General features: G+C 42.2%; 1 protein-coding gene across 1 annotated transcript in view; it reads right to left on the bottom strand.

Moving 5' to 3' along the window:
• Nucleotides 1–10102: 10102 nt before the first annotated feature.
• Nucleotides 10103–26583, bottom strand: part of LOC130357709 (aquaporin-2-like) — a 47968-nt gene continuing 31487 nt past the window's right edge. Inside the window, exons 2-4 of the mRNA XM_056560437.1 lie at nucleotides 17031–17195; nucleotides 11332–11412; nucleotides 10103–10376 (exon numbers count right to left, since the gene is read on the bottom strand). Of these exons, the coding sequence (XP_056416412.1) occupies nucleotides 10176–10376; nucleotides 11332–11412; nucleotides 17031–17195 (447 nt within the window). The 3' untranslated portion in view covers nucleotides 10103–10175. The remainder of the gene's footprint in view (nucleotides 10377–11331; nucleotides 11413–17030; nucleotides 17196–26583) is intronic.

Genomic DNA, 26583 nt, shown 5'->3' with positions numbered 1-26583 from the left:
CTTCCGGGCATGCTGTCACTTGTGGTTTTTTCTCTAGGACCTTCTCTCCAGCGGAGAGGAACTACTCCATCGGGGATCGAGAGCTTCTAGCCATTAAATTAGCACTTGAGGAATGGAGGCATCTGCTGGAGGGATCAAGTTCTCCTGTTATTATCTACACCGACCACAAGAACCTCTCCTACCTCCAGTCTGCCCAACGGCTGAATCCTCGCCAGGCCCGGTGGTCTCTGTTCTTTGCCCGATTTAATTTTGAGATTCACTTTCGTCCTGCCGATAAGAACATTAGGGCCGATGCTCTCTCTCGTTCCTCGGATGCCTCAGAAGTTGAACTCTCTCTGCAACACATCATTCCACCTGACTGCCTGATCTCCACTTCTCCTGCCTCCATCAGGCAGACTCCTCCAGGAAAGACCTTTGTTTCTCCTCGCCAACGCCTCGGAATCCTCAAATGGGGTCACTCCTCCCATCTCACAGGTCATGCGGGTATCAAGAAATCTGTGCAACTCATCTCCCGCTTCTATTGGTGGCCGACTCTGGAGACGGATGTTGTGGACTTTGTGCGAGCCTGCACTATCTGTGCCCGGGATAAGACTCCTCGCCAGAAGCCCGCTGGTTTTCTTCATCCTCTGCCTGTCCCCGAACGGCCTTGGTCTCTGATTGGTATGGATTTTATTACTGATTTACCCCCTTCCCGTGGCAACACTGTTATTTGGGTGGTCGTTGATCGATTCTCCAAAATGGCACATTTCATCCCTCTTCCTGGTCTTCCTTCTGCGCCTCAGTTGGCTAAACAATTTTTTGTACACATTTTTCGTCTTCACGGGTTGCCTACGCAGATTGTCTCGGATAGAGGCGTCCAATTCGTGTCTAAATTCTGGAGGGCTCTCTGTAAACAACTCAAGATTAAATTAAATTTTTCTTCTGCATATCATCCTCAGTCCAATGGACAAGTAGAAAGAATTAACCAGATCTTGGGTGATTATTTGCGACATTTTGTTTCCTCCCGCCAGGATGACTGGGCAGATCTCCTCCCATGGGCCGAATTCTCGTATAACTTCAGGGTCTCTGAGTCTTCCTCCAAATCCCCATTTTTCGTGGTGTACGGCCGTCACCCTCTTCCCCCCCTCCCTACTCCCTTGCCCTCTGGTCTGCCCGCTGTGGATGAAATTTCTCGTGACCTTTCCATCATATGGAGAGAGACCCAAAATTCTCTCTTACAGGCTTCATCACGCATGAAGAAGTTCGCGGATAAGAAAAGAAGAGCCCCTCCCGTTTTTTCCCCTGGAGACAAGGTATGGCTCTCCGCTAAATATGTCCGCTTCCGTGTCCCTAGCTACAAGTTGGGACCACGCTATCTTGGTCCTTTCAAAGTTTTGTGTCAAATTAATCCTGTCTCTTATAAACTTCTTCTTCCTCCTTCTCTTCGTATCCCTAATGCCTTTCACGTCTCTCTTCTCAAACCACTCATCCTCAACCGTTTTTCTCCCAAATCTGTTCCTCCCACTCCTGTTTCCGGCTCCTCGGACATCTTCTCGGTCAAAGAAATCCTAGCTGCCAAAAAGGTCAGAGGGAAAAATTTCTTTTTAGTGGACTGGGAGGGTTGTGGTCCTGAAGAGAGATCCTGGGAACCTGAGGACAACATCCTAGACAAAAGTCTGCTCCTCAGGTTCTCAGGCTCTAAGAAGAGGGGGAGACCCAAGGGGGGGGGTACTGTTACGCCGAGCGCTCCGGGTCCCCGCTCCTCCCCGGAGCGCTCGCTTCACTCTCCCCGCTGCAGCGCTCCGGTCACGTCCTCTGACCCGGGGCGCTGCGATTCCGCTGCCAGCCGGGATGCGATTCGCGATGCGGGTAGCGCCCGCTCGCGATGCGCACCCCGGCTCCCCTACCTGACTCGCTCTCCGTCTGCTCTGTCCCGGCGCGCGCGGCCCCGCTCCCTAGGGCGCGCGCGCGCCGGGTCTCTGCGATTTAAAGGGCCACTGCGCCGCTGATTGGCGCAGTGGTTCCAATTAGTGTGTTCACCTGTGCACTTCCCTATATCACCTCACTTCCCCTGCACTCCCTTGCCGGATCTTGTTGCCATTGTGCCAGTGAAAGCGTTCCTTGTGTGTGTTCCTAGCCTGTGTTCCAGACCTTCTGCCGTTGCCCCTGACTACGATCCTTGCTGCCTGCCCCGACCTTCTGCTACGTCCGACCTTGCTTCTGCCTACTCCCTTGTACCGCGCCTATCTTCAGCAGCCAGAGAGGTGAGCCGTTGCTAGTGGATACGACCTGGTCACTACCGCCGCAGCAAGACCATCCCGCTTTGCGGCGGGCTCTGGTGAAAACCAGTAGTGGCTTAGAACCGGTCCACTAGCACGGTCCACGCCAATCCCTCTCTGGCACAGAGGATCCACTACCTGCCAGCCGGCATCGTGACAACCTAGATCCCTGTTCATCAAAACTTTATCTCTAGGACATTAGGTCAAAAGTGTCTTTAATGACAGGTACTCTTTAAGGGTATTGACTAAAATATAGAAAGTGCATAAGGGACATACTACTTCTTTTTCTAAAAGCTAGTGACCAAAAGGCTGTGCTCTTCAAATAGTGTTAAACATAAGTGGCAGCAAATAATGTGGTGCAAAAAGAAAAATAGCCAGCACAACTACCTAATACACGGGTGCACGCTGCTGTGGCAAATGCAAAGTATAAATAAAAGAAGGTTGCAACAGCACTCTTGGTCCTCATTTGCAACACTAATTTCCCTCATCTATGCTGGGCATAGGGCCTCTGATTTGGTGACATGCTGGATCCACTATCAATTTAATAAATGAGTGTTAGGGTCCCATCTGAAATGAGGCCACCTCCGCGTGGTGGATGGGGGGGACACGTTTTGATCAAGAAGTGCGCAATGAGCCTCCATTTTTTGACCAAGAGTGCTGCTGCAACCTTCTTTCTTGTGACAAATATTGTGGTGCCACTTATTGAAGAGCATAACCAATGGAAATGCAGAGTAAGAAATTCAAGTTTTTATTCTTGTTTCTTCCCTTAGATTTCTGGCAGATTCTGTGGACATCTAATTATTCTGCTGACAGCAGTGTCCAGGTCAGTTCATCCATTGCATGTAGTGCAGTAAATATTATACTGGTCTTGTCCTCTTCCAGAGAAAGTCATAGATAATTATTATATGCCTAGAGATTGATTCAATGGACAATAACCCTGAATGGTCCCCTCCCCTCTACATAGACCCTATAAAGATTTTTAGCTATAGACACTATGTAGTGACATGCAAGCACAAATATAAGCACAAAGTGAAATAGCAGTACATGTAATAAGATTAACTGAGAGGTGAATAGGTAACTGTATAGGGAGTTGTTGAGAAGGGGCACACTTTCATCGATAGAGAGCCTGTGTACATAAGATCCCCTACCCCTAAAGGGGTATTCCGGGCAAAAATGTTTTATCCCTTATCCAAAGGATAGGGGATAAGATGTCTGATTGCAGGGGGCCCGCTGCTGAGACCCCCCGTGATCTCCCTACAGCAACCGCATTCTATGCGGGTGCTGAATCTCCAGTTTCGGAAACTTCCGGGTTTCCAGGACTGGGAACATGACGTCATGCCAAGCCCCCTCCAGGGGGCGTGATGGAGGTTTCCAAAACTGGAGGTTTCCGAAACTGGAGATTCAGCACCAGCATAGAATGCGGGTGCTGCAGGGAGATCGTGGGGGGTCTCAGCAGCGGGCCCCTCGCGATCAGTCATCTTATCCCCAATCCTTTGGATAGGGGATAAAAAAATCTGCCCGGAATACCCCTTTAATTTCAATGTAATCTCATTTTCACATATTACATATAATATTAAAAATGTATTAAGTTTTTTGCATATCAACTCAAAATACAGACCATCGTAGTTCCAATGTTAGCTTCAAACAAGGTTGTGTTCTGCTGAACCTTTTGTGCTCTGTTAAATTAGAGGAGTGTAATATTATCAGAGCCTGCGCCTATTGGAGGGACCTCTAGTACCCTGGTAGGCCAGTGCAACCCTGGCTGATGCATTTTGTATCCAACTACGCTATTGTGTACGTCTAAAAAACTTATACATTACAATTCTTTTTATTTTTTATTTTTTTACAATGAACGTCAATGTGAAACTGATTATGTTGTATTGTACTGTATACAGCATTAACCCCCTAAGGGCATAGCCAATTTATATTTTAGCATTTTCATTTTTTTTTTTTTTACATTTATAACTCTTTTTATTTCCCCATTTACAGACCCATATAAGGGCTGTATTTTTGTGCAACCAATTGTACTTTGTAATGACATCTTTCATTTTACCGTAAAATGGACGCCAAAACAAATAATTATTTGTAGGGGCAAATTGAAACTAAAACTGCAATTTCTTTTTATTTTTCCAAATATGGGGCTGTATAGAGGCTTATTTTTTGCCTCATGATCTGTAGTGTTTATCTTTTTTTGTACCATTTCTGCTTTGATGGGACTTTTTGATCACTTCTCTTTTCCATTTTTTTCCCATAGCATTTTTGGCATTTGGTATTTTTTACTTTTACAATGTTCACCGTGCAGGATCCTAAACATTACATTTTGATAGTTCGGACAATTCTACACGTGCCAATATCAAATATGGTTTTTTTTTTTCAGTTTTAATTATTTTTTTTGTAAAATAAGAAAAGGACAGTGATTTACATTTTTATTAGGGGATGTTTTTTACATATAATGAAAAATTTTTTTTTTTAATGTTCTATTTTACACTTATTAAGTCCCCATAGGGGACTTTTATATGCAATCATTAGATAGCATTGAACAGTGAGATAAGCGCTGTACTGGTGGATCCTACATCATTAGAACGTCGATCTGGAGACAGTTAATTTTAACTCACCGAAGCCTGATGATCACATTGCAGGGTTGTGATGAGCACACAGAGGTAACCTTTTTATTTTTCCTTCTAATGAAGTATTGCCGGTGCCCGTCCTTAGTGGTGATGTCTCGGTTACAAATAGTAGCCGTCTTTCAGCGCTTATGAAGCGAGTGCAGCTCCTGTGCTTCATAATCCCCTAATGCTTCGGGATGTATGCCTTGGTGCATTTAATCCCAGATGGTAAGGATGTATATGGACACTCAATGTTGTCTAGGGGGTATCTGTTTTAATCATCTATTAACTTATACTTTTTCTGAGATAATCCAGTACAACATGCATAACAAGAAAAATGTTGTGTGATCTGAATTTTGTGATCTTGGAATCTGTTGTTTGTGCTGCCATTTGTTTTTGCATGATCACTTTCCTTGGTGTGCATTTGGTCCATTGTATGAAGGCTTGCAGCTAATAGAGATAGATAGATAAATAGATAGATTGATAGATAGAGAGACATATTCCAAAAGAGAACCATACTCCCAATGATTAATGTGGGTGCAAGCTGGCCAAGCCTGGGTCAAGGGCTCCCACAGATAACCAGTCCAGTCTCCGGAAGGGAGTCAGTCACCTGCCATATCTCGGTATTCTTGGATCAGGTACTCAGGTCATATGCTGTGAATGCAAGATCATATATTCGCGATACAGCTGATTTTTTATGCAAAATTTCTAAGATTGTGATTCCAGAGGGGGCAATAGCTGCATTGCTGGAAGTTGTCGGCCTGTATATGTCCATTGAGCACAGTGAGGGTGTACAGGCTATCAAGTCAATGATTCAGCATGACCTACCTAGTGACAAAGGCAACTTTATAATTTCCTTATCAAAATTAGTATTAACAAAAGATTATTTCCTTTTCAATGACAATTTTTTTTTGCAAATCAATGGTACCGCTATGGAGACGAATGTAGTGCGAATGCAACACCTTCACTAATATATTTGTCGCCCACCATGAGGAGTCTGTCATCTATGTGTCCCACCACTTCAGCCATGTGCTGGTGGTGGTGATACATAGACAACATTTTCGTGATCTGGTCAGGGAGCGTACAGGAATTATATCGGAATTTCACGTTTTCCTAAACCAGATGACTCATAAAATACAATTTACATTAACATATTCTCATGAGTCGGTACAGTTCTTGGATACTTCAGTGAGTTTTATCAATGGTCAAGTGCATACTAATTTACATGTGAAAATGACTGATTGTAATTCAAAGTTGCGTTTTGATGGTGGTCACCTGAGGCAGATAATAAGGTCTTTAACTCTGAGCCAGATGACCAGGGCAAAACGCATCATTACTGACAACAAGAACTTAGAACCTGAACTGATGAAGATGGCACAAGGGTTCATGATGAGGGGTTACCCCAAGAAATTAATAACCATGAAAATGAATGAGGTCAAACAAAAGGATATAGCTAAGTTGTTGAGCTGTGAAAAAAACAAGGAAAAAGAATATAGAATGCCCTTTGTTTCCACCTTTAGTGAGGTGTCTGGTCAAATAGGCCAAGTTTTGAGAAAACATTGGTCTATTTTGAGAAAATATACCAGAATTTTCTGATCCACTATTAATGTCTTACAGAAGATCACAAAACCTTTGAGACAAGTTGGTCAAAACGGACATCTCCTTAAAGGGTGAGAGACAACAATATATTACTACAGCCAATAAAGGGTCTTTCCCATCCCATGGATGCATAAATTGTCCCTATATGCAGAAAGGGGGAGTTTTGTGTACCCTACGACGGGTAAAGAATTTAAATTGAGATTTTACTTGAACTGTATATCTGAATAAAAACTTTATTTACCTGTCTCAAAACATTTTACGGAAGCTAGTCATTTAGAAAGTGCCCTGATGTTCATGCTATTAGATCATTCATGTTCCACCTCATAAACAGGGGGGGGGGGGGCAGAATCAGTGTCCTCAAGCGTCTAGAATTGAAGTGGATCAATGTGGACTTTGAAATAACGCATAGTATATGTAATGCACAGGTTTATTCTGTCTGCATTAGACCTGTGTATGTTGGAAATTAATCTGTCACTTTTTCTTTTTTTTTTCAGGTGGAGAAGCAGAGGGTGTTGACTACGGTTATTTGTCAACATCTTCTTTCTGTATTGGATACTAATAACATGATGGATGGCTTAATATCATATATTGTCTTGCAATTTTTTTGGGTCCTCGCATGTAGTATGTATGTGTGGCACTTCTCCAACAATGTGCTAATAGCCAATCCTGAATGGGCACCTGCGTCGGATGTGAAATGTGCCCCCGATAGGGAGTCATTCACTGTGACACAGTATGTCTGAAATTCCTACAGTAGGCAACGAGTAATTGGAGCTGTGGTTGTGTAGTGTGCCTGGGATTAGGGAGATTACTCGCATGAATGGGTTGCATGGATGTGGATCCTCAATATTGACATTTGTGATAGTTTTTTCCTTATTTATTATGACGTTGTGAGAGAGGCCAAAGACGGGCGCATGCGCAAGATCATTGAATACCTCCTTATCATACCTTAGCCATCATTACCCGAACGGTGCGTTATGTGCCTGCACATGACTTTTGAATCACATGACGTGTCACAGAAGTGTCACATGACTGGGGGTATGCGCCCGGCCTGTTCCAATACAGAGATCAGATGTTATCATAGCGTTCTTTATGTGATGTATTTTGTTTATCAATGCAGTCTGGTGAGTAGGATGTTACCTAAACTCCCCTAGCTCCTCCCCCTGTTATGTTTTTATGCGAAAGTCGGCACTTTTATGCACTGTATAACAATATGTCAAACACGGATGTTTTATTATATATCGCTCCAATGGTGTCTTAGTGTGGATTTCAATGCACGATTTTGTAAAAGCGTTTTATAATCACTGTTATTCATATTGTTATTATATTGTGACAACCAATTTATGCTAATTCATGCACCTGTGACTACCTTATATAATGTGAACAATTGTACACTTTATTTGTTGACACACACAAATGTCCCCTAAGGGAAATCCAGGATCTGAGACACTATAGAACACAATTACCCCTGAGCACATGGCCCGGGGTACAGATATCCCTATATGATGGGATCCCCTAAAACATAACTTTTATTGGTATGTATTAAATGTATAAACAAACAAAAAGGTGCTCAAAGGGAGTTTAAAACTGCATATACTATATGCTCATTATTTACATATTATCATTTGGAGCATCCACTCTCTACATGTATTAATAGTGGGGGTATAGTATCTTATCCCACTTTATTGGCATATGTATCATGCGCTTAAAAACAACACATACAATTAATTGGGGATAAGGTCAGTATTATCTGCTTTAATTTTTTTAATTCATTCACTTGCCTGAGACTACAGCGATGAAGTCTCATGTAAGTTTATGATATTCTGGCAAATCCATATCATGATCGCTGTAGACTCAAGCAAGTCTCGGGCTATGAAGTTTCTGGGAAATTTAAATAGATATCCTGGCACTGGAGCATGAATGTAGTTACGCTTTAATGTCTAAGATTGTCATAATATCCATAATGTGCACATTGTACTCTAAATAAAATCCACTTTAGAATTTCATGAACATATTGAAAACATCCAATTGATGCTGCCATCAAAAGATACAGCTATCTGTGTATAAAGTTGCTTATAGAGAGAGTTGTCAATCATTAAGCAGGACTAACCTGACTACTAAAAGGAGTATTCCAGAACCATATGCTTAAAGATGTATCTGACACCGGGCACTGCCACCAATCAGCTGCTTGGCAACTGCACTATACAGTGAACAATGATCAGTGCCAAAAGTTATACACTTCCACTTCACAGCTTCACAGATGTCACAAGGGGCGGAGCCTTGACGTCACAACGATCCGGCCCCATGATCGACAGTAATGAGACCCGGAGGGAACATGCTCCGGGGACTGATTTTAACGGGGTGTGGCGTGCAAGATCATGGGTGTCCCCAGCAGCGGGACCCCCGCGATCAGGCATCTTATCCCCTATCCTTTGGATAGGGGATAAGATTTCTAAGCACTGGAGTACCCCTTTAAGAAAGAATACTAAAAGGGTTGCAGGTTTGAAGTTATAAAATTTTACCAGTTTTATTCTAGACATCACTGGACAGTTAAGTTTCCAGTTGCAGTTTTTCTTAAAACACACCAAGGTCCTATGGTTTCTATTATATTGTCCCTATTTCTATTGTTCCTATTGGTTTGGCTTTTTTTCTACCATTGCATAATATTCTAATGTAGAAAGACAGCAATGTGATAAATTCAATTTATTATGTTAAAAATCCATAGTTAATCCATATGTTGAAAACCCATGTTTTCTGCTTAATGCCCTAATAGCTGAATAACTAAGAAGAAAGTCTGTGACCTAAGGCAGAACACAGGACAACTATTCCAGAGGATGGACAGTGGTGTCATATACTGTAGCAGATCTTGTCCTCTTAAAGCATTAGAGCATAGTAATCCATGGCACCTAATATTGCTGTCACTTGCTTATTACCTTATCTCTCCTAATGACTTATAGCCACTTATAGAGCTATATACCAGAAAACCACCACTTTGAATTTATATCCAGAAACCTGAACAACGTGCCCACATCTGAGGGGCTGCAATGCAGTAATGGAGGTTAAACAAAATGCCAATTCTAACTAATATGGTCAACCCAGTTTAAAAAAAAGTTCAGTTTAGTTAGTATTCATTTGTTATTAAAGGCTATATCCAATTTGTATTACTGCTTCAAAGAAAAATGAAGCAAAAGAAAAAAGTGCAAATTATACTTCTTCCTTTCATACATTTAGTAAGTTAAAATGGAAAAAGGGACAAAGAATATATATATATATATATATATATATATATATATATATATATATATATTGTAATACACACACACAAAACACATTTTTATAAAGGTTATTTGCAAAGTTGCTTTGTCATTTTACAAACATTGGAGCATTACAAAAGAATAGATGCAAAGGTGGACATAGCTTTTTACTCCTCTTAAAGCATTAGAGCATAGTAATCCATGGCACCTAATATTGCTATCACTTGCTGATTACCTTTTCCCCACCAGAGGCACTGCGTCAATGAGACATGGCACTCATTGTTCACACACCATTTTCAACATGTGTACAAATTTGGAACAAGTCTGTATTTTACATGAAAAAAAAATGTATGTCCTTCATTTTTGAGATTTTTAAACCTATCTTGTTGCTACTACAATTTTCTATATGATAAGTTAGATTGACGTGACAGTTCTTTTCTATCTATCAATAGCTGTAGTGGTTACAGTGTCTGAAGTTCCATAGACTTTCTCCTAGGCTGTTCCTGTCTTTCTTCCCAATCTTCTTCCTCTTCTTGCATAGCTGGGATTCGTCCTAGGAGGACAGACAACTTCTCAGAGAAGCTTTGCTCTTGTGGACATAGTACATAATTATAGATCAAGGATGCTAGGATAGCCCCCACCAAAGGTCCAATCCAGAAGATCTGAAGAAAAAAAAGAATATGTTAAGATAAACTTGAGATGACAGATTAGTATCTCATCACAGAGTACAAAGGTGACACTAATTAATAGATAAGACACCATTCACAATAGATAAAGCTCAGCCTCCCCCTCCCTGTAGAATGAAAGCTGAAAAGGTCACAGAGCACACCCAGTAACATTTCCAATGCATTCGATTAGGACAGGTCCTTTCCATTGTTGTCTATGGTCCATGGGCCCTGCTGTAAAATGTATCTCTAAATGTTGTTAAAAGAGCTCAGGCAAGATGATAGCTCCCATAATAATGAACAAAGAAATAAAAAGTAAACTAACAAAAAATACAATCAGAAAATGAAAACAGATTCATTTCAGCATCTTGCCATAATCAGTTAAAATGTAGGTGATACATCCCTTTAAAGAGTACCGGACATCAAACCATATTTTGTAAACTAACTCAGATTATATTCCCTAACTACTCCTAACCCTTCTGCCCTTCTGAGCTTTAATAAGCTCTGTATCATACCTTTCCCCTTGCTCACATTGTGTGAGCTCCCGGCAGGAAAAAGGGGGTGTTCCACAGCAGGCACGACTTAACTGAAGCCTGTGAAAGCTATGCCCCGCCATGCCCCGCATGCACTTCCTCAGTTTGGCCTCCTGCCAGCCTCGGAGGAGTCCAAACTAACTGTTTGACTTGCGGAAGGGAATAGAACAAAGCCACCTAATGGCCCTTTTTCAATCACATTAAAAACACATAATTAAGAATTTTAACAGCAAGTAAATAGCAAAGTGTCTTATAATTACATAAGGAACAAGATATTGAAACTTTAGTTTGGTGACAGGTACTATTTAATTCTTTGTTGGTGCAGAATTGAAACACATAGCAAAAAAAATAAAAATACTATCCAGGATTGCTAGATATTATCATTCTTATCATACTGTTAAGGTTTAGATGTGCCTTACCCAGTGCGTGTTAAAATTTCCAACAACCAGAGCTGGTCCAAATGAGCGAGCTGGATTCATTGAACAGCCAGTAAAATAAATCTAAATTCAAGGACAAAAGTGCAGTTTATATTTGGAACATTGCATCATATAGTGAAAATGATATTGATGTTATTGTCTGTCACCCTGTTAGCAATTCAATCATTACCCACAGATTATACACGCTACTCATTATCATTATTCACAAAGATAAATGTATAATCTCTGGCCTAGTAATGTGTTACAAGTAGATGAAGCAAGTATTTTATTTCATAGACAAATTTCTGTCATATTTGGTACCAAAGAACCATTTCAGAGTTCACATGGAAATCAGTATTCTGTCCATGTGATACAAGAACATCACGACTCCTCCAGCGAGAAGCCAGTCTTTGTTCTGGCTAGTAGGAGAGAGTCCTGAACAATAAATTCCCTTCTATTAATACAAAATTTCACATTAATATTCAGTATATTACAATTTGTTTTTCAAACCATGATCCTTTACCTTTTTCTAAATATGAATGTATTCTAGAATGCAATTGACCTATTCTTGGCCATAGCTAGAAATGAGCAAGCTTTTAAAAAGTGGTCGGTTCGTGGCAAACTTTTTGCATCTTAAGCCACATTGCCTGGATCTCACTGAGTCTCACTCCTGAGATCCTCCATGCCTCCTTAACTACAGGCCTGGGAAGCAGGCAGCATTGCACTAAGCTCCCTGGCCGGCAGATCTCTCTTAGCAATGCGCTCGCTTCCCCAGCCTGTCATTAGCGATCGCAGGGGGTCTCAGGACTGAGACCCGATGCAATCAAAAGAACTTTTAACATGTCTGATTGACATGTCAAAAGTTGTGCTATGCTGTATACTCTAGACAGAAGATCACTTAGTCCATCGGTCTTCTTCTGTACCCCTGCCTCTAATGATGATATCATAAGAGGCGGGGCTACAGAAAAAGACTGATTGACAAACATGAAGGTTGGTAAGAATAGGTTTGTTCACATTTTTAGCATTTGCGTTTTTAGCATGCCTTTTTGTTTTTTAAAGGCATGTTAAAAATGTATAATGTGAACAGACCCTTTGTGGCAGTGCATTCCCAAACAGGGAGCCTCTAGCTGTTGTTAAATTACAACCCCCCTAGCAAAACTGGAGGCTCGCTGCTGCTTAACTACATCTCCCATCATTCCTAGACCTATACTTACCAGCCTTCATTTTGGTCCTTCGGTCTTCTACTGACATCATCATTAGAGGTGGTGCTACAGATGAAGACCGATGGGCCAAGATGAAGGTCAGTAAGTGGTCTTCTCCTGTATACAGTGTACAGAAAAGGCTGTATGCTGTATACAACCCACTCACCAAAGAGTTAATAAGTGCTCTGCAGTGCTAATTAACACTTTCCTTGCTGGTCTGGGGCATAGGGCTCAGCCCAGCAAGAAACGACTTTTGACATGTTAATCAGACATGTCAAAAGTTGTTTTCACCGCATGAGGCTGGGATCATTAATGACAGGCCGGGGAAGTGAAGCTGAGCTCCCAGGCTGGCAGAGAGATCTGAGCTTAGTGCAATGCCGCCTGCTTCCCGTCCTGTCATTAAGGATCGCAGAGGGTCTCAGGATTGACATGTCAAAAGTTGTTTTTTTTGCTACTGGAGCCCTAACTCCATGCAGCAAGCACTCCTGTCTAGCTGCGGGCACAGCTCAGACCCAACATTGCCATGTTCGGCCGAGCCAAACCTGGCAATTTTCAAAAGTTCTGCAAGCAGAGAACCCCTCGAAGTTTGGATCAGGGTTGGGGGGGCTCGGCTCGCTCAACTCTGGCCATAACATTCTCATAGGTTACAGTCCAGTTTCCACCGGCTATTGTCACTACTCATTTACTTCAAGTAACTGTACTATTCAAGTGAAATGGGCTGTGTTCTAGTTACCTGCACAATGGGTGGCGAGGAGCATGAATTTGCAGAGAAACACTGTAAAGAAGCTCCAGTGCTTGGTAGGGGTCCTAGCTGTGAGACCCTTACTATTCAGAAATGATTGCATGTCCCATTAATTTATGAGTTACTATGGTGGGAAAATCTTATACACTGCTCAAAAAAATAAAGGGAACACTTAAACAACACAATGCAACTCAAAGTCAATCACACTTCTGTGAAATCACACTGTCCACTCAGAAAGCAACCCTGATTGACAGTCAATTTCACATGCTGTTGTGAAAATGGAACAGAAAACAGGTGGAAATTATAGGCAATTAGCAAGACACCCCCAATAAAGGAGTGATTCTGCAGGTGGTGACCACAGACAACTTCTCAGTTCCTATGCTTCCTGTCTGATGTTTTGGTCACTTTTGAATGCCGGCGGTGCTTTCACTCTAGTGGTAGCATGAGACGGAGTCTACAACTCACACAAGTGGCTCAGGTAGTGCAGCTCATCCAGAATGGCACATCAATGTGAGCTGCGGTAAGAAGGTTTGCTGTGTCTGTCAGCGTAGCGTCCAGAGCATGAAGGCGCCACCAGGAGACAGGCCAGTACATCAGGAGACGTGGAGGAAGCTGTAGGAGAGCAACCACCCAGAAGCAGGACCGCTACCTCCACCTTTGTGAAAGGAGGAGCAGGAGGAGCACTGCCAGAGCCCTGTAAAATGGCCTCCAGCGGGCCACAAATGTGCATGTGTCCACTCAAAAGGTCAGAAAGAGACTCCGTGAGGGTGCTATGAGGGCCCGACGTCCACAGCCCAACACCGTGTAGGACATTTTGCATTTGCCAGAGAGCACCAACATTGGAAAATCCGCTACAGGCACTCTGTGCTCTTCACAGATGAAAGCAGGTTCACACTGAGCACATGTGACAGATGTGACATACACCGAGTCTGGATACACTGTGGAGAACGTTCTGCTGCCTGCAACATTCTCCAGCATGACCGGTTTTGTGGTGGGTCAGTAACGCTGTGGGGTGGCATTTCTTTTGGGGGCCACACAGCCCTCCATGTGCATGCCAGAGGTAGCCTGACTGCCATTAGGTACTGAGAGGAGATCCTCAGACCTCTTGTGAGACCATATGCTGGTGCGGTTGGCTCCGGGTTCCTCCTAATGCAAGACAATGCTAGACCTCATGTGGCTGGTGTATGTCAGCAGTTCCTGCAAGAGGAAGGCATTGATGCTATGGACTGGCCTGCCCGTTCCCCAGACCTGAATCCGACTGAGCACATCTGGTACATCATGTCTCGCTCCATCTACAAACACCACATTGCACCACAGACTGTCCAGGAGTTGGCGGATGCTTTAGTCCAGGTCTGGGAGGGCATCCCTTAAGAGACCATCCGCCACCTCATCAGGAGCATGCCCAGGCATTGTAGGGAGGTCATATGAGCACGTGGAGGCCATACACACTACTGAGCCTCATTTTGACTTGTTTTAAGGACATTATATCAAAGTTGGATCAGCCTGTAGTGTGGTTTTCCACTTTGATTTTGAGTGTGACTCCATATCCAGACCTCCATGGGTTGATACATTTTATTTCCATTGATTGATCATTTTTGTGTGATTTTGTTGTCAGCACATTCAACTATGTAAAGGCGAAAGTATTTCATGCGATTAGTTCATTCATTCAGATCTAGGATGTGTTATCTTAGTGTTCCCTTTATTTTTTTGAGCAGTGTACTTAATATATTGTTGTTTTTATTGTATAATCTAAGACTATAACACTCTAAGAATAGTATTTTTGCTCAAGTGAATTAAAGCTGCAGTGGTATTGATAAATAAATTACATTTGAACCATAGGTGATCACTTGGCTGTTAGGTGAACACCTTTAAAAGCTTTCCTACTTTTCAATGCTTGGAAACAAGCAAGAAGATCAGTAGCTCAATATCAAAATTATTAGCTCTAAGCTATAGACCAATATTTTTCCCTTTCCGTCTCATCAAAGAAAAATATAGTAGTGTTTATTAGAATTAGAATATCAATAGCAAGATAAATTGGGAGCAGTGATATAGAGTTATTATGGGCTGTAAAAGTTAATGGCAGCTTCAAAGAAGATCTGACATGTAAATTCTTATCTCTCCTCCAGGATTCCATCTGCTCGGATCTCATACTGTGTGATGTATCATGGACAGAATAGTTTATACAGTCATACACTATTAATGCATTTTTATTCACATGCCCGAGGTATCCAAGAACGTGCATGATTTATCAATAATTATGTCAATACTCAGTCTCTGGGATCACGTTCTGAGCCATTAACATGTTGTGAATTATCTTACACAACACTGAGATGTTAGATTGTAGTAGTACGTAGAAGGATGTATTGCACAATTCTAGGAGTTTCTACCTAATTGCCTTCATTTAGTGTTAAGCAACTGAAGCATAAATAAAGTTCTGAAAAAGATTTAGCTCGCCGGCCCTATTACCTCTATTAGTCATATTATTACAACAATGTTTTGGCATTATGTACGTATAAATAAATAAATGTATGTATGTTCAGTGATCAGCCAGTCCATTAACGGATGCGGTGAATAACACCGATTATTTATGAGAACACACCTTTTAAACAGTGGGATATATTAGACAGCAAGTGAACAGTCTCTTTTTTATACTAATGTGTTGAAAATGGCCCAAGTTTAGGGATCTGAGCAATTTTGACAAGGGCTGTCTTCTAATAAATAGACAACTGACTCAGAGAAACACCAAAATGGTAGGTCTTGGGATGTGCTTGTGGTATATAGTGGCTAGTATTCACCAAGAGTATTCCAAGGACGGAAAGCTGGTAATCCAGCAAAAGAGTTATAGGTGCCCATGATAGAAAATCAATCACTTATATGCAATTTTTTGCGGGGGGGGGGGGGGGTCAAAAGTATAGTTATTATAGTTTGCTGCATGCAATTTATAAGACAGTAAAAAGAAATGCAATTGTGGCAGTTCAGACCATCAATAATAGGACTTCATTTCCAGGTTTACTGGGATTTTTTTTTTTTTTGCTTATATATTGTAGCATAGACTATGATTGAATAATAAAATAAGGGCATTTGTGTGCACCTTTTGTATACCTATATTAGTTCACATGGCATGCATGGTTTGTCTGCCATCTTGAGTCTTAATTCCCATCTAGTATGGTTTTCATAGTGCATCCTATATTTCCCATGATGCACCAGACTTTGCAGAGACAGATAGGATGGACTCTCAGTCCTATGTGCAGCAAGATATATGTCAGCACACTATACATGGGGAAACACAGATAAAGAAGGAGAATTAAACTGGGATTTAATCTTGTAGCTAGAGGAAGTCAGCCACACAGGAATGACCACAATGTTACACATAAAAGCATGTCCTTTTCTGGTAGTCTGAATGCTCTACTGGTCACATGACCCAACTGCTTTGTCTGGTCAGAATTATCCTGATTTCTGTTACATCAGGCTTAAAGCAGGGTCAGAACTTGACCTCAGGCCAGTATGGAAAAAAGTCTCATATGTTTCAGAATTGGTTTCAAAGATGTTTGTGCTTTCGCAGTTAGGTTTTATTGCATTTTATAATATTAATAGCTTGTAATATTTTAGAAAATCTCTCTGTATCTTCTGGGTCCTACTGTTTGTCTCACAACATTTGCAGAATGTTACCTTGGTTATGATCTCTTTGCTATAGTAAGCAAGCAATGCAATGTACAGTATAATGATGATCACAAGCAAAAATATATAACAACACTTACCCCAACTAAGTGACCCAGTACAACAGAGAGCCCAATAGAAAGTGATGGAGACCCCACATTGTCATCCCGCCTGTCATCAGTAGAGGCATAAATGCAGAGCACTAGTTGTAGGGTCAGGATGATTTCCACAGTTACAGCTTGCCCTTCCGTTGCATTATTACTAGGCTGGAAATACAGAAACATGAAGACTAACATTAACAAATTTGAGAATACATTACGTACTGTTTTCCTATTTGCAGAGAAAAAGAGGCTAATTTAGATAATATTTTAATTTAATAACGTTCATTGAATTATCCATGTTGTAGTATTATATTACAGATAAGCATTTACATTCTTATCAAAATAAAACAATTTACTTGCTCTGTAATTATATAGTCTCAAAACTAAATATGTTGAGGTAGTGAATGGTTTTTAGTAATGGATACTGTCAATATAAATGCTTACAAATGCTATGGAATGGAGCCAATTCAAAGTATTGTGAGAAAATGACATATTGTTAAATCAGGGTTTTGTTATAGTTATTATATTAAATGTTGATTTATTGTCACATATGATATATATTTTAGTTTTGATACAGCCCACACAATTGGCTCACATTTTCTTCTTTAGCAATTGACTTTTTAGCTTTGCTGTGTAGACTGGGACAAGGGCAGCAGAGTCACCTCATCATTACAAGAGGACATATAACCAAATAATACCTTTGAATTGCTAAAGGCCTAAATAAGGATAGATATACAACTCCCCTGAAAATTTCTGAGAGAATGAAAAGCGTGCAGCTGATTCCTAAAGATTGGGTTAGTCTGTTCCTGTATTTCTGAGCAATAAAGAGCCAGTCTGGAAGCCAGTCTGCAGCAAATGCTATTATTAAAGAATAATTGTGGGCTTCTTGTGTATGCCTTGTGTATATATGTTTAAACTAATGCAGCATGCATTGGTTTCCAGCCTTTTGAGCCTATTTCTCCACTGATATGGTTTCCGAATGCAACCTACATTTTCCACGTAGTTCATAGGAGGTAATGTAACCTAGAAACCTTCCGGTTACACATAACACATAACATACCAAGCTGCAGTAATAAAATGTATGGATGCAGCAGAGCTTGGATGAAACAGATGTCACTACAGGAATACTGGGGATTAATATGCATTAAATGGGAAAAAAAAACATGGCAGTTGCCATAATGCGCAATCTTTCTATAGCAGTTTCTATACAGCCCATTGCTGTTTCTTTCTGTTTGTCTTTTGTTCCTTGCTTCCAACTATGCTCCATTAACCTTTAAGTATGCCTGGTACTCCTGGTACTACTCCTTGTTCAGATTGCTGGCTACTCCTGACAATATTCTGACCAACATCCTTGAATAATACACCTGGTATCTGTTTTAAGACTTCTGGCCCCTTCTGGCTTTGATTTAGATACAATGTCTAGTAATTGTGGTACTACTCCTGGTCCAGACATCCAATATTATGTCTGGTACTTGTGGTACTTCTTCTGGTACTGCCTGCTGATGGCTTATGTTGTGCTTTGTTCTCCAGGTACCAAGTTGATCTGCTCCTGCTCCTTACTTGGTATGGTCCTGGGGTTCCAGGTTCTGAGTTCTGGTCTATTCTTGGTTTGCTCCTGGTCTAAATTCCTGGTCTGTTCCTTGTCTTGTTCCTTGTACCCTCTGGTTCAGTCTGAGGCCTCTTCCTAATCATAATGTCTGTTACCATCTGAGGCCACTCCTGGTATTTCTCTTTCTGTCTTTTGCCTTACTCCTGGACAGTGATCCAGGCTTCTCCTGACTATGTCCCATTTCTGCAATTGGACACAATTTCTGATATCTCCTTGTTTTGAACCCAGTCGGTTTCAATATTGTTTCACTCTCCCAATCGGGTCTTACTTTTGTCCTGATATGCATCCAACTGCCAACTGGTAACTATTCTAAAGACTTCAACCTGAAGATCCTCCTGCAGCAAAGTCCATATTTTTTTTGTGGAGATTAAGGGTAATATCTAGGCGACCCATTAAGTTTCACCCAGTGGTCTAGCAGTCAGCTTCAACCTAAGGATCGTGTGGGCAGGGTGGAGTGCAAGACAGAAGGCCAAGCACAGTGGCTATTTAGTACATTCAATTATTATACCAAACACACCAATTTAACAACTTAATGCCCTAACTCGACTGGTAAAGGATCTCAACCGCTTAGGAGACCGTCTCGGGTTAGTCCATGCCAGGACAACCACCCAATGAAAAATGATGTGCCTCTGTTGGTAACGAAGGGGGCCCTCTCTACCTCACAGAATACTACAGCATGGTGCTGAAGATGCACTGGTTGTCCACATCTTGCCTGCAGCTTGGTCCCTATGGCGGCTAGCTAACTCTCTGGTGTACTTCAAGTGTATGGCTGCCGTGCAACCTGACCGCCCACACTCATGAGCCACACTCAGTCCTTGCCTATAGTGGCAACCAAGTTATCAATGCCCCTTCCTCCTCAGCTGCTTCATACCATAAAAAGGAAGTCCCACATGATTTCTTGATGGTAGCAGTACCTATCTTCAGCAGCAGGACAGTCCTGGCCAAGTTCTTTTCTGGGTAGGTTTTCTCCCTGTGGCAGCAGGGCAACCCCAGAATTAACTCCTCCTTTAGCAGCCCCTCTTTTATTCAGAAGGGCCGTCCTTCAAAACGTCCCTATAACACACAGGATCAAAGAGGCATATGCAGTCCAAGGTGCTCAGTGGACCCAGAATGTCCTTCCCTAGCCCTGCCCATGCTTCAAGCTCCATCCACAATCAACTTTTAAGTCAGACCTGTAACATTTAAAAGCTACTCATTATTTCTCTTTAATTTCTATATAATTTTAAATTATTACTGACCATCCTATGTTGATACTGTATATGCTTTTGCTAATAGAGAACTTTCTGATTTATTGTTATGAGTACTCTGTATTTATGAGGTGACCACTCCCTTTACCTCTCCTAAACTCTTCCACCCTTCATCGTTGACTTATGGTCACTGTGTTTATGCAAGTATACAAATCAGCCATAAATTAGAGCTGTATAATACTGTACTCTTTGCTGTTAACAGTCAAATGATTGTTTTTTATCTCTTGCCCTTTTTGTGCTAATAATGCAGCAGCCATTTTCTATACTATGGAACATAGTATGACTAATTTAATTAAATTGGTCATCATACTATGGTACTAAAGGGTTGTATGTGATAAGAAAGAAGCATCAGCTCCGTTCAAGTGGAAACAACAGGCCTTTAAAAGTATAGTAGTCCCTCAGGTTACAATAGTAATTGGTTCCAGGACAACCATTGTATGTTAAAACCATAACTGTATGGAAACCTCGTAATTGGTTCTAAAATGTCATTCATAAATAGAAAAAAGTGAGGATTGAAGAAAAATAAGAGGATAACTAAAACAGATAAAGCAAGCCATTACGTATAAAAGTAAGAAAAAGCTGATGGAGGCTGGAAATCACAGGACAGGAGCTTCTTTAGGGTCCTGCACAGTACACACAGAACATGTAGTACCTCCCTGTACTATAGGGAGGCGCTGCTAGACAGCGCAGTCAGTGCATGCACTTCAATAATACAGGGGTTTTAAAATGTCCATTCTGATTGGTCAGTTTTTCTAGCCATTGACACATTTCCCACATTCTAGACTGTGAACACCAAAAGATATTACCTTAAGGAAAACGTAAGTAAATGTGCACTACAAACTAGCAACTCTGATTAGAAAATAAATTAGTGCACAAAACACCAATATTAACAACTTAAAATAAACCAATTTATTAGAAAAATACATACAATCACAGAGAAAATGTAATAGAAAAAAGCAGAAAAAAGGCACCAGAATACAACAGATGGGTGGGTAAAGGAACTGGGAATATTAATTGCATAAGATATAGATCAGCAGCACATGGACTGTAATAATCTAAATAACTGGTCATACAAAGGCATGTACCATAATGTGATATAAATCCTATGTGACAATGTCAATGCAACAAGAAACAAACAATATTATTGTTCAGGGTGCCAGACCTTACCCACTAGACCCCACTAGCCCCCTCAGGGGGCATGGACTGTCCATAGCATTATATGTTGAGCCTAATTTCATGTTACAATGGTCTAGAAAAGACCATTGTATGTTGAAAATATTGTAACTTGAGGCCATTGTAAGTTAAGGGACCACTGTTGGTGTTTTGTGTAGAGTTAGGCCCCATACACATTACAGAGATTCTGTAAGGAAATTCTGCAAAAAAAATTTCTCTGTGGATCCGCAACCTTCCTGTTCCCTGGTAAATGAAGCAGAAATGATCCATAATTGCCACCTGGAGAAGATCAGCTGATTTAATTGCTTTCGGGCAGCTAAAGATTTCAATCCTGTAGTGATTTCTGACAGCTCCCAAATATTACCAGCAGATAAGGCTGATTGCAGAGGGTTTCCAGGCACTCTGAGCTGGCATGTACAATCAATGTCCATTGTCTGGTGAACAGCTATGGATGCTACCCAGCACACGATGGTGGTGGTAGTGTATGCTGAGGGCAGCTCGTGGCATGGATCTGAAGTGCCCCACAGAGGATCAGCGGCTGTTTGGGGTGTGTCAATAGGAGATTTGAATCCCAGGGTGATGCCTGGCAGCCTACCTGGTTCTTCACCAGCAGGGACTTCTCTGTCACATTTCGCCAGAAGATTCAGCATGTTCAATCTTCCAGTCACAATCAATTTCTGCTGGAAGTTCCGCTACAACACTTTGGTAGTGTGATCTTTGCAGCACTGGAATTGGGGTTTAATGAGGATTCAGGCATGTATTCCGCACCAAACCCCATTTATTGGAGATCATTCTAGAGTAGATCTGGAAACACATTTATTTACTTAAGCAGCCTTGGATTTCTGCAGGTATAGGATATTTACCTGTCCTTGGTACACTCCAGCCCCAATCTGGACATCCTGCGGATTGCATCATCTGTGTCCCAGCTACTGGAACAAAATCTAGGAAGTGCAGATAGGACAAGTAGAAGATTGGTGTCAATCCCCTGCTCCTTCTGCATTGTGTGGGAACGCTAAAAACAACCAAAAATGGCTAAGAGCAAAACATTGGGCTGATCTAAAGTAGCCTTCTATGAGCCATAGCTATCAGCTGGAGCAGTTTGCTTATGAGGAGTGGGCCAAGATACCTGCAGACAAGTGCAGAAGTCTCATAGAGAGTTACAGAAATCACTGGATTGCAGTGACTGCCTTTAAAGGTTGTGCAACAAAATATTAAGTTTGGGGCTCCATCATTTCTGTCCAGAACAGTTTTATTATTTTGTTTTTCAAAGTGATTCAGTTGAACCACAGTTCAAAAGCAATGACTCATTTCCGTCACTTAATTTTACAGTAAATTTTTGTCAATTATTACTTTTGGCAGTGTTAAGTTATTTCAGGTTTTTCTGTATTTAACAGAAGGATACCAACAGTTTTGTCCACATCTGTTAGCCAGGCATATGAAGGGCGGCCTGTAATCACTCCAGCAACCATAGGCCGCCCTTCCATATGGCTTTCACATTGCTATGAGCCATTCTACATTTTCCATCCACAGCCTCTGCAGCAATCCGGTTTGAGGGAGGTCCTCATTGAACCAAACGTTACCTTGTTTTGGATTGCTTAATAAATTTCACATTGACGTATCTACAAAAACAGTGTACCACGTCTTTATTATTCTGCATTAAGGATTGGGACTCCTACTTGGGCACACATCATATTGGATGACATGATGAACAAGGATGGAGATTGATTAGAAGTAAAGAGGCCAAGATTTACAAAAAGAGGCATAAAGTAATTGTTAAACCAAAATATTGCTTTTAACCTATATATAAGTAAAGTACACTATAATATACTATAATATATAGTATAATTTGGATGAGGATAGCTATACCCAGGGCTGTCTTTAATTTTGATTGGACCCTGGGCAAGCAATTTTCCCTGCATAAGGTTAGACAGCACACTGCCAGACACACACTACAGACATACACCTACAGACACACACTTACAGACACACACTACAGACATACACTTACAGACACACACTACAGACATACACTTACAGGCACATACTACATATTGTACATACATTTACAGACACACACTACAGACAGATCAAGGCCATTTGAAGGAATTTGGGGGCCCCAAGCAAAATGGACATGGAGACCCCCCCCCTGATGTTCAGCCCTTTAACTCTGGGAGCACGACGTGAGCGAACGTCGATACGAGGCCCCCACATTAGGTGCAGCACAGTTCCCTCCACGTTAGGTGCGGCACAGTTCCCCCCCACATTAGGTGCAGCAGAGTTCCCCCCCCCCCACATTAGGTGCAGCAGAGTTCTCCCCACATTAGGCTAGCAGTGTTCCCCCACATTAGGTGCAGTATAGTCCCCACATTATGTGCAGTATAGCTCCCCATATTAGGTGCATTATAGCTCCCCAAATTAGGTGCAGTATAGTCCCCCACATTAGGTACAGTATAGTTCCCCCCACATTAGGCTAGCAGTGTTCCCCCACATTAGGTGCAGTATAGTCCCCACATTATGTGCAGTATAGCTCCCCACATTAGGTGCATTATAGCTCCCCAAATTAGGTGCAGTATAGTCCCCCACATTAGGTACAGTATAGTTCCCCCCACATTAGGCAGTATAGTTCCCCACAATAGGTGCAGTATAGCTCCTCAAATTAGGTGCAGTATAGTTCCCCACATTAGGTGCAGTATAGTCCCCCACATTAGGTGAAGTATAGTTCCCCCACATTAGGCAGTATAGTTCTCCACATTAGGTGCAGTATAGTTCCCCACTTTAGGTGCAGTATAGTCCCCACATTATGTGCAGTATAGCTCCCCATATTAGGTGCATTATAGCTCCCCAAATTAGGTGCAGTATAGTCCCCCACATTAGGTACAGTATAGTTCCCCCCACATTAGGCTAGCAGTGTTCCCCCACATTATGTGCAGTATAGTCCCCACATTATGTGCAGTATAGCTCCCCACATTAGGTGCATTATAGCTCCCCAAATTAGGTGCAGTATAGTCCCCCACATTAGGTACAGTATAGTTCCCCCCACATTAGGCAGTATAGTTCCCCACAATAGGTGCAGTATAGCTCCTCAAATTAGGTGCAGTATAGTTCCCCACATTAGGTGCAGTATAGTCCCCCACATTAGGTGAAGTATAGTTCCCCCACATTAGGCAGTATAGTTCTCCACATTAGGCAGTATAGTTCCCCCACATTAGGCAGTATAGTTCCCCACAATAGGTGCTGTACAGTCCCCCACATTAGGCTGTAGTTCCCCCACATTAGGTGCAGTATGTTCCCCCACAGACATACCACCTCCAGCCATACAGTGTATGGCTGGAGGCTGTATGTCTGATTACTGCCCTACTTCAGTGCTCCAACCACTGCTCCTCTGGTCCGGCCACCATAGCAGTAGGTCCCGGGACTGGAGGAGCGGTGGTCGGAGCACTGAAGCTGATGTGCCGCTGGTCACTTACCATGCTGGCCAGCGCATGTCCTGTTCGCTGCACCGCTCCTATGCATTGCTTTCCAATGGGCGCACGCACGGGACGTCAGTGGGCTAACCGGGGCATGGGATGTTCTTAATAGGGATGTCCTTAAAAGTGATAGGGAAATTAATCTGGGGGGGCAATTTCCCCGCCCCCCCCCCCCCTGGATCCGCCACTGCAAGCATTATATACACACACAACACACTGTACACATGCATTATATTAACACACAGATAGAATAGATCAGTGTTTCCCAAACAGGAGGCCTGCAGAGGCTGCAAAACTACAACTCCCAGCATGCCCAGACAGCCTTTGGCTGTCCGGGCATGCTGGGAGTTGTAGTTTTGCAACAACTGGAGGCACCCTGGTTGGGAAACACTGGTATAGATACACACATGCACTTTACATATAGTCATCCACAGTAGTAACACACACACAGGCACAGCCTGGGGAACGGGCTTATTCCCTTTTATTAAAACTTGTTTTCACATTTTTTTAACACTTTTATAGTCTTCACAGGGGACAATATATTGCAATCTTTAGATTGCAGATACAGATTAGTGTTATCTGTGATCTACTTCTCTTGTCTGCTCGATTGCAGACCAGAGAAGAAGACACCAGGCTGGCAGCAGGAGGCAGGTGAGGGGACCTCCGGCTGCCATTTCAACTGATCTAATCCCAGCGGCTGTGAGCGGCATAGGCCATATTCGAGTTCACAATATTTTGGGAATATATGGACGAATATTCGTCATATATTCCCATATTCGCAATATTTGCGCCCCTTTTTTTATTATGCGCCATAAAATTTGCATGCACATGTGCATTCACCATAAAATTTGCATGCACATGCGCAATATCGCGTGATAAGAGCTAAAAGAAGGGAGGGATCAATATGCGAATATTCACATATGCAAATTTTCGGGCGCAGTAACTAGTATTGGAGCCTTGTTTACACCACAAGCTGAAAGCAGGGAGGGATGATCACTGTGATGTGTACTGTGAAAAAAAATGTGAATATTCGTAATTGCGAATATTTAGTGCTATGTTCATGAATTTGCGAATATGCAATATTCATGATAAATATTCGCGCCCAACAATAATCGTAACAGCCACCGGAACCACAACAGATGCCGTGATCAATAATGATCACGGCATCTGAGGGGTTAATGGCAGACATCAGCACTGATGTCCACCATTACCAGCGGGTCCCTTGCTGCTGAAAGCAGCCGGGACCCATGGGCTATGATACGAGCGCATTTCTTGCACTTGCGTCATAGCCGTGGCGGGACTCAGGGCATCCAGGCGTGTTCTGGTGCGCTAAGTCGCTGGCACCCAGAGCGTACCTGTACGCTCTGTGTCATTTAGGCCACGAAATGCATCAGCTGAAAATGCCGAAAAGGGGCATTTTCGGCTGATAATTTTCGGCAGACAAAATTTCGGTGCATCCCTAGTCTTGCAGCCAGGGGTGCAACTAGTATCACATGAGCCCCAGGGAAAATGTTCCAACTTAAACCCACTCTCTTTACAATCTCCCAATCTATAGTCCTCCAAATTGTAACAACGCTAACGTAATGTAGGTTGGTAGTCAGGTATGTAGGTAGGTAGCTAGGAAGTTATGTAGGTACTGTAGATAGGTTGTTACGCAGCCAGGTATGTAGTCAGTTAGGTAGCCAGGTACATTGGTAGGCAGATACGTAGGTAGGCAACCAGTAAGTTTGGTAGCCTAGTATGTAGGTAGGGAGTTAAAGGATAAGTATCATGAAGAAAAACATATCCCCTATCCAAAGAATAGGGGATAAGTTTTAGATTGCAGGGGGCCCCCGTGATCTCCTGTTTGGAGCCCCTGTTCTCCAGCACAAGGGCATGTCACCACCCCAGCCCGAAGCAGAGGCTGCCACACCCCCTTCATATAGCTCTATGGGAGGACATTTCGACTATCTTCGGCTCTCCCTTAGAGCTTTATGTAGAGAGTGTGGTGGCCTCCACTTCGGGCGGGGGTTGTGACGTGCCCCTGTGCTGGAGAAAAGGGTCTCCAAACTGGAGAT

The sequence above is a fragment of the Hyla sarda genome, chromosome 2 (genome assembly GCF_029499605.1).
Source record: "Hyla sarda isolate aHylSar1 chromosome 2, aHylSar1.hap1, whole genome shotgun sequence".
NCBI lineage: Eukaryota > Metazoa > Chordata > Amphibia > Anura > Hylidae > Hyla > Hyla sarda.
Note: the sequence above shows the minus strand (reverse complement) of the source record. Positions and strands in the feature narration are given on the sequence as shown.